Here is a 9675-nt window from a genome sequence, read left to right on the forward strand (position 1 = left end):
TGCTAATTTATTTGTATGGATGCAGTTGTAAAAATAGACTGCAGGAAGTGACAGCATTTGGCTGATCTTGTCTGGCTTTGGAAGATAAATAGAATCAGGACCTTTCTGAACAGAGTCTTCTAGGGACTACCAGGACTATAGGCCAGAACGGGAGGCTATGGTATGATAAACCCTTCCGTACTGTTCCAGGGAAAATTGCGTGGATATGTCCATGAAGTCTCAAAAATCAGACTCCCCTCAAAAGAAACTATATATATATAAACTTGTAGAAATGATTATTATGATTTGAATAGCAATGCAGTACATGTCATCGTAATGAGGGAGACTGACCAGGAGAGTTGTGCATCTGCTGAATCTGTCATTTGGGGCTGATTGTCAGGTCCCTGCTCCTATAATTCCTTCACTTTCAGCTAGACCTGTAATTTGGCCCACTGTTCAAATAAAGGGTTCCTTGAAAAAGAGAGGAACTGTTGTCTAACTGCCCTGGAAATTGAGGACTCATATTTTCTCCTATGAATGGCTAAAGCAGCTTCTTGATTCTGCACCTGCAGATGTGTTGCAGATGTGCCTCTAATCACGTTAACCAGAACAAGATCCACCTTTTCAAGAACGCTAGCAGCCAGCAGGCTAGAATTTGTTCCACTTTCCTCTTCTGCTTTGAGCAATATATATTTGAGATCCATTTTTCTTGAAAGCAGAGGAACATAAAAATATAATTTACTTAAGGATGCAAATAAAAATCTCTAGCCAGTCTTAGAGATGAATGTGAGAATTATATCTAGTTATGACTGATTGCATATACAAAAATTGTAAGATAGAAACAGAAACTTGAAATATCTGCAGGAAATCTTAACACTCTGTATGGCACACACAAAGCCATTATTAGCCAAGTGAAACAAGAACCACCATGCTCCTTTTCCCTCTAAACTCCTGGCTGGAAAGGAGCAGATCACAATTATTATTTTAATTTAATTTAATTTTTAGGCCACCTGATTCCCAAACAACAAAAACAAAACAAAACAAAGTAAAACATAAAGTCATAAACATAAACATAAGGAGTGAAGAGATGACCTTTTCTGAATATATTTTCCCATACATTGTCAGTCATATGCCATTTTAATGCATCCTTAAAAACCTGTTTTAATACACGTTCCCTAAAAATTGTTCCTGTCCCATTTCATAATGACTATATAATGTTGAACATTTCATTCATTAATTCCTTTTTATGCCTGAATGTTTGTGAGTTGTGAACTCAGAGTGGCATACAGTACAAAGATAGAGCATTAAACTTCACAATGTATGTGTTTGTGTTTGTATGTGTAAAATCAAGGATTTCTCCCTACCACAATCTGACAGACTGAGAACCAAAGCAGAAGAATGATTCTCAATGTGCCTTTTAAATGGCCAATAGCCATTCTGGAGGTGGGGAGCCTGATAATACCATTATTTTATCCTTTGCTGTGGCCCTTACCACCCCCACCCCGCTTCATTAAAGCTGCAGTTTGCATTGGGAAGAGTTTTCCCACTGACACTCTTCTGTCCAACCAGTTTTATGTTGGAATATACTCAAGATGCAGTCCTATGCACTAAGCTCAGATTTATTTCTGACAAGTTGGAAACTACATCTTATTAACGTGAGAGTGCTGAAAGTGTGCCATAAAAAATCAGTAAACTTCATAAAATTCACCAACAAAAGAGGCATCTCTGAGTGATTTTCTGTTGCATCTCTGAATGATTTATTGCATCAAGGAATCTGTTGCATAGGAGCAGTCCCACTGGCAGAAGCTTATTAAATATATATGTCTGCAATTCCATTTACAGGAATGTGCAAGATAACTGCTGCCTGCGTCCATTTTATATTGATTTCAAGAGAGATCTTGGATGGAAATGGATACATGAACCTAAAGGATACCATGCAAATTTCTGTGCAGGAGCTTGTCCCTATTTATGGAGCTCAGATACTCAGCACAGTAGAGTAAGTATCTTACAAAACTGAGTAATTTTAGGGCTATAAATCAGAGCAAAACATATTTTATCAATTCAAATTGTATTTTAATTAATTTAATTGATAGATCATATCATGGTAACACTTCATTTACCCAACCTTTTTTCAAAAATAAGAAACATTTCCAAAGCAATAAAAGTCCTTATTTGCTATCAGACTTTTCTTAAAATAGCTGAAATATTTAAATAATAACATTGGTCCTCATAATACATTCTAAGCACAATTCTTCAATAGCTTGTGTTTGAGTTTTTGAATCAGTTGTGTGGATTGTGTAGGACTGTTCCTTTTCTGGATTAAAGACAGGCCAGTCAATCAAAGCCACAATCTGAGTAGAGATTGTAGAGTAGAAAAGAAAATATTTTAATAATATAAGATTCCCCATTTCAGTTTGTTGTAACTTAACTGATTGATCTATCTTGGGCATACAACCTTGACAGAAATTAAAGCAAGGGGCAAGAGAGTATTTTAAAAGTAGAAAAGCTGTACTTCAGATCCTTGTAAAGAAGCCCAAGAGAAATCAAAGAATGATGCAGCAGAAGCAATCCTTGCATTGTCAGAAACACTGTAATGTTTTATTTTAGGTTCCACTTAGATTTTTCATGCTCAGTGATGCTAGGGTCACAGTCTTGTTTCAGTTCAGCTGTCATCAGCCTATTTTCCTCAGGGTGTATGGAAGGAAAAGCTAGGCTATACCCATGGGTCCTGCCTCAATGATCCTGCAAGCTACAGCCTTTGGTGGAAAATACTGAAATATTGAAATCTTTCTATGTTCTGCTGAATGTGTAGAATCCAGTGTGAACAGTGTTCTAGAACAGATGGAAGATTTTCACTCTGTTCAGCTTCATGAAGGAAGATTTCTTCCTTCAGACTATAGCATTCAATATGCATAGACTTACTCTTGATCTTAGGGACGCGGTGGCGCTGCGGGTTAAACCGCTGAGCTGCCGATCGGAAGGTCGGCGGTTCGAAACCGCGCGGCGGGGTGAGCTCCCGTGGCTCGTCCCAGCTCCTGCTCACCTAGCAGTTCGAAAACATGCAAATGTGAGTAGATTAATTGGTACCGCTTTGGCGGGAAGGTAACGGCGTTCCGAGTCGTCATGCTGGCCACATGACCCGGAAGTGTCCTATGGACAACGCCGGCTCCAAGGCTTAGAAACGGAGATGAGCACCGCCCCCTAGAGTCGGACACGACTGGACTTTACGTCAAGGGAAACCTTTACCTTTACTTACTCTTGATCTTAGCCCTCCCATTCATTTAAATGTGGGTTATAAAAGGAACGTCCATGTGGCAGTAAGAAGGCCACAGTTATGGTTGCAGTGTTGAAGGATGTATAAAAAATGGGAGCAGTATAGCCTTTGTTTAAATCTGTATCTGTTCCATTCCACTACATGATGCATAATGGCAAAGTTGACTCTGACTCTCAAATTCAGAGAAAACTTAGCTTCAAAAAACTCAAACTTGGACACCTGCTCTATCCCTTTGGTAATAAAGCAAAGCTTTCTTATCTGGTAGTAAAAAAGCAACCAGCTCCATGCAGCATCCCACTGCCAAAAAGCCAGTGTAAAGAAATACGAATTGATGGCAAGCCCTGCAGTTGACAACTAGAGTACCTTTAATGAGTAGGAATGGTCCTAATGCCTGACAGTTGAAATACGTATTCAGATCTACAGAAAGAATTACAACTTGCAGTGTTTACAGAGGTGGAGGCTATATGGTACATTTGTTTTTAATTTATTTTGCTTGTTTTGCAGGCATTTTTTAAACATTTGTTCTCTGACCATTAAAAAATAGAAATGGTCCATTTATCTTGAGAAGGCATGCTTCTAGAGATCAGTTCTGATGGAACAATAGTGGGGTAGGGGGAGGGCTTCTCTATTCTGCTTATGGGCTTCCTGTGAGCATTTGATGGGTCATTTTGGAAGAGGATTTTGGACAGAATTGGCCTCATCCCACAGGATGTTCATTTGTTCTTAGAAACAAGTTGAAATGTGTGGAACCGAGAAACTATCAGTAATAGGTCAGGCGTGGCCAGCCGCCCACCCCAACCCTCCCTGCCAGTGGAGCTTGATGCCAAACAGCAAAATGTTTATGGGACAATTTCTCTCTCGCCCTTGCTTTTTCTTGACACAGTTATTTTAGACGACCCTACCACCTACCCCCCCACCTTAAAAAAAGCCAAAAGAGGAGATTCACTTTTCAACTCTGTCCCCTCTTATGATGCCCATAATCTGGAGAAAACCTTCCATTTTAGAAGGTATTCAATATTTACAATGTTGTCCTTTTTTTTTAATCAAGCAGCTGTTTCAGAAAAAAAAAATACTTCACCACTGTAAAAGTTCTCTATTGTTTGGATGTTTTACATATCTGTGTTTTTATTGATTCCGGCTTATATAGAGGAAAAGAATTTGAGTATAATTACTTTGAATGAATAAATTATCACCCTGTCAATGGTGCTGTCAGAGCCCTGTGGCCCTAGTTACCCAAAGTTGCTTGCCCCTGTAATATCTGGAGAATTTGAAGAAATACCATCTTTTTTTCTTTTTCCTTCTAGGTACTTAGCCTGTATAACACAATCAATCCAGAAGCATCTGCATCTCCATGCTGTGTATCCCAGGATCTAGAACCCCTCACTATCTTGTATTACATTGGCAAAACACCCAAAATTGAACAGCTTTCAAACATGATTGTAAAGTCTTGCAAATGCAGCTAAGGGATGTATTGGAGCATTTTGGAGTGTGTACATTTTTTCTCTGGAAAGAAAGGAAGAAAAAGATACATTCAAAAAGAAAGAAACAAAAAGAACACATCATCCATGTTTTTTTTAAAAAAAGAAAAAAGCGGTACTAGTCCGAATGGACTGAGAGTTTGTTTCATTGTTTTGCGTTTCGTCTGATGCAAAACCGTGAAGGCCTTATCCTACACTTCATCTACTTGGTTAGTGAGATAGACAAGAAGCATTTTTTAGGAAAGCAAAAATACTAACAAGAAAGAAAGAAAAGAAAGAAAAACCTTTTTTAAAAATAAACACTGGAAGAATTTGTTAAGAGTTCTTATGTGAAAGGAAAAAAACAGGAAAAACCCCATTAAGTGGAGTTGCTGTATCTATCCCGTGGCTTACTTGATCTTTATATTGTTATGCCATAGATACCCTTCTCTGTCCCTTGTAGTTTTTAGAATTAACAGTGCATTATTTATTTTTGTGTAATACGATCAGACAAGAATATATATTGCCATAGGGGTTGGGGGACAGAGAAGACAGACACAAATGTTCAGACCAAATAAATGGCTAGAAATGTGCTTCATACATGGGGAACACAAACTCAGAAATATCCTGAAAACAGTGATTAGTTTAACCCAATCAAAACAGAACTCTGATACTACATGATTAAGAAAGTCTACTTTAAAAGAAAAGCCACGCACACCTTGTTTTCTTGCCGAAAGCCTAGGAGGGCTTCTATGTAAAGCCTCATGCCATTGTTTTAATACCGAAGAGGTTATTAATAAAGGACATTTAGTTTTCGTCTCAAAGACAAGTCTATTAAGATTAAAGCAACAACTGTAAATGAATAAACTGTCAATTTAGTAAGCCAGTGAAATATTTAACATGTACTGGTCTCATCTTCAGACCCTAATATGTTGCTGTATAGCTATTGCTTTGAGATTGTTTTTGGTATATGTAACCACACCTATAGCATTAAAATAGGGTGGGTAGTAAGAAGCCAGCTAATTTGGAAACATATCTGTAGATCTCTATTGTAAACTATTAAAAAATTAAGTACTTTATGTGTAATGTGTAAATTCTCACCATATTTTTGTATTCTGTTAATACTGTCAACTCTGAAGAATTTGAATATGGGGGCTCTTGTTGATTACTCAGAATCATGTGCTTCCTTCGAGCTGGCCAGTATAAGTAGAGTCCCCTGTACTTTTAACTTGCACTACAAATACATGTTTTATAATATTTGCTATACATGCGTTTTGTATGTTGTTTTTCATCTTTATGACGTAAGCTACCTTTTTTTCCCTTTCAGCCTGTATATAGACAGAGGGGTAGATTTAAATATTGTTTTTTATAAACTGTATATATCCTCAAACATTCTAAAACTCTGCACTTCACACACATAAACCCTTTCTAGAGTTGGAGGATGGGATGAGACTGGAGTCTGCCTTTGGTCATCTTGTTCTGCTCACAAGCAGTTAGTCCAAAAACAGAATCTGCCAGATCAGAAGGCACAGATGAAATTGGCAATTTTGATGGGGCTGTGTGTCATCAGACCAATCTGTGCAAAAGGCTGGTTATGCGTGCAAACTCACTCCTTTCACTGGGGCACATTTACTGCAGCAGCAGATGGAGTACAGAAGTATTTTGCTCCTGTGTTTAAAAAATGCAATTAATTGCTTAAAAGGGTACTGTAATAGGATCAGTTAAACTCCAATTTAAAGGAAAGGAAGGGATGATGCACTGTCTCTCTGTTCCAACATAGCAAACACTTTCTAAGAAAATGGTAGTTTCAATGACCAGCTTCTTGGTGCAGGGGGGCAGACAGAAAGCAACTGAATCTTGTCTTTCTCCTCCTCAGCAAAGACCAGTTGGCAGGATTTGGGGAAGCAGGAATTTGTTAAAGCTTCTGTGTGCCCTTTGAAAGTTGGACCAAACTGAGCAGCTGTACATGCACTGCTCATTTATACATACAGATAAACACTGCCCTATCTAGCTAGATATACACATGAAGAAACTTACTTCTCAACATGTGCTCCTCACAGCTGGATTTGGGCATTCTGGGAGTCATAGTATGGTGAAGAAAATCATACCTGTTTTATGTTGACTTAGTTCAAGAAACATTAACTTTAATGATTGAGGGTCCCCCCCCCCCAAAAAATGTTAAGGCTGGAGCAGGAACACAAGTCAGGTGTATGAGTTTTACATCAAAATTAGTACATGGACCCAGTTCAGACTGGGAACACATTTGAGATCAGGGCCTTATTTCTAGTTTTTTTTTTTCTTTTGAATAACAGAGGCTGGATATTTTAAAACAGGAAATAGCATAATATATGTTTTGGTCCAAAATAAGTCTTCCCAGCAGAGATAATTCTGATGGGAGAACGTGCCAAACAAAATGAAACTTCCTAATATTAAACTACTGTGCTGTCTAATACTACAGCATCTCTTCTAATTGGCAGGCAGTTCTCTTTCTGTAAGTTATTTATCCTTAAATAAATCTAAAACTGAGCAATACCTTAATTAGGACCAAGCCATAAAACTCAAAGGTGTATGGACCATTTGAATTTCCCACAACCTTCAGTCAGGCAAGATGTTGCAAAACAGAAGAAAGAGTAGACTCAAGAATGTCAAATACTAGGACAGATGTTTCTGCTGCAAGGCCTTATTTCACAGGAAGTCCCAAGAATGGATCTGTATACCATATGTCTATTCAAGGTCTATTGAGGTCCATGCAACATACTTCTAGATACATGTTTAGGAGTGTACCCTAAAATGACTGCAAGCAAGTTACACCACCATCATAATACTTAATTACAGCCAAGGACCAGGAATAAAAGAAACAACCCTATTTCTTATTAAAAGGCTGCCTCCTCTATAAGTTGGAAGCTCTTTTGATAGAGCTAGAGCTACCACTCTCACTTATCTTCTAGAAGTTTCCTCAGATGTCTTCTATTGGCTATAGTAATTGTTATTTATTATATTTCTTACTCAATTTTCAGGGGTGGTATATTGCCAAGATAGCTGACAATATCAAACAGGAAAATTCCAAATACTTAGCAACAGCAAATACCATAAAAGCTTTTCCAATAAGAAGAAAGAATACAGATTTAAAGTCCTTCTTAAATCATCCAAGATGGAGCCAAGCTGCTCTTCCCTGGGATGGAGTCTCCCCCACCCACAAAACCTGAATTATTTATGATCTGTTTACATAATGTAAGGCAGTAGTTATTTAGTCAGCAAAATCAGTGACTGTACCCTGCAGCTCAGAATAATGATGCAAACTATTTTCAAATAAATACAATTAAGTTGAAAAGCTTTTTTGAAGTTACAAGGTCCAAACTCAAAATGGAGTTTTAAAACAAGTTATTTCAGATGGAACTGTTAGAGGGTGATGGCTATTTTCAATGCTTTTTAAAGTAAATATCTGATTTTTCTGATTAAAATACCTTAGGCACAAAAGTTTAAACATAAGCAATATAGCATTTTGAATCATTAAATAAGCAATCACACCAGTGCATAAAACTCAGAGAGACAGAGTCCACCACTTTCAAGAGGGAGTTCCAAAACTAAATGTGGCTTATAGGTAGGTCAGTTATGGTTTTCTCCATCATAAAAACATCCAAAGATTTATTCCATGTATAAATGGACAGAGTGTGATGCAAATGGAATCTTCATCCAATTCAGGTGCTTTTAAGCCCTCATCCAAGTTGATGTTTTGCTCTGAAGAGTCCTAAAAACAAGGCAGCAGGAAGGGCAGCCTCTCTAGATAGCCATGCTGGCCTCCAAAGTAGCATCACTCTTGTGTGTCGCAGCCTGAGGGCTCCTTAAATTGAAGCATCATGGGGGGTTTCACTCCAAAGTCCCCCATGTTGAAGTGGCTCAGAGTGATTCTCAGAGAGTAATGCCCTGAAGGGGCATGATGGATGATGGAGGTAGGGGCAACAGCTGATGAGGGAGGGGACAACCCTAGATCCTCCCTTTTCAGGTTTTGAACCCTCTGGCATCACCCATAAAGATAGGAGAATGCATACTAGCTATTCTAATAGCTCTTTTGTATCCTGCCTTTCCTGCAAGAAACATGAGGCAAGAAACACAGAAACATTTGGAATTCTGAGAGCATATTACAGGTGCTCTCAGAGAATGACTGTCACAGGCCAGGCATAAAAACATCCCTTTATCTAATGGCAGACTGATCAGGTAGTTCTCCAACACTTATTTGAACCTGCCAGAATGCTTACCTGCTTTTTGGGAGAAAGGCAAGGTATAAGAAAGATGCCAGAGCATAATTAGAAACACAAATGTCACTTGTGATAGGCCCTTTGCTTTGTGATAGGCCCTTTGCTTTCATTTTGTTAAATGAAAGCAAAAACAAAAAACGCCATATTAAGTAAGGCATAGAATCTGGAGATTTCCAAGGGAGATCCTGATGGGCACTATGTTTAAGATCAAGAACCCAAAATACTCTATATGGAGATAGATGTAGATGTAGATGTAGATGATGTAGATGTACATGTAGATGATGTAGATATTTCACAACAAACCAGGCAGATTAGGCTAAGCAACAGCTATTTGCTCAAAGAGCTTAATTTATATACAAAGATTCAAGTCAAGGCCATCCTGTAATTAGCTCATACTGTAGCAGCTACCAAAAAAGGCACAGTACAAGCAAACTAGTAAGAGTAAAATACATAATAAATGCTTTTCAGGTCATGTTTTGTTCCTTTTCCTATGTAGGGATGGAAATATGAGAACAGCTCCATTATTAACCAGTGTGTACAAGCAGTTATACATGCATTATTAAACAAAGGTGCTTGTGCCAAATGTTTAGCTAGTATAGCTTGCCTTTTCCTTTATCCTATACAGAACATTCTTTCTATATTGTTCAAATAAGAATGTGGTTAATAAAAGTAGATAGTTTGGTGGGGGGAGGCAGGGAGAAAACTCATT

General features: G+C 38.1%; 1 protein-coding gene across 1 annotated transcript in view; it reads left to right on the forward strand.

Annotated features, from left to right (window-relative positions):
* The window catches only part of TGFB2 (transforming growth factor beta 2), a 96409-nt gene extending 90433 nt beyond the window's left edge, over nucleotides 1-5976 (forward strand). The window contains exons 6-7 of the mRNA XM_063303671.1: nucleotides 1822-1975; nucleotides 4558-5976. Coding sequence (XP_063159741.1) covers nucleotides 1822-1975; nucleotides 4558-4716 — 313 coding nt within the window. The 3' untranslated portion in view covers nucleotides 4717-5976. The remainder of the gene's footprint in view (nucleotides 1-1821; nucleotides 1976-4557) is intronic.
* Nucleotides 5977-9675: the final 3699 nt, after the last annotated feature.

The sequence above is a fragment of the Candoia aspera genome, chromosome 1 (assembly GCF_035149785.1).
Source record: "Candoia aspera isolate rCanAsp1 chromosome 1, rCanAsp1.hap2, whole genome shotgun sequence".
Taxonomy (NCBI): domain Eukaryota; kingdom Metazoa; phylum Chordata; class Lepidosauria; order Squamata; family Boidae; genus Candoia; species Candoia aspera.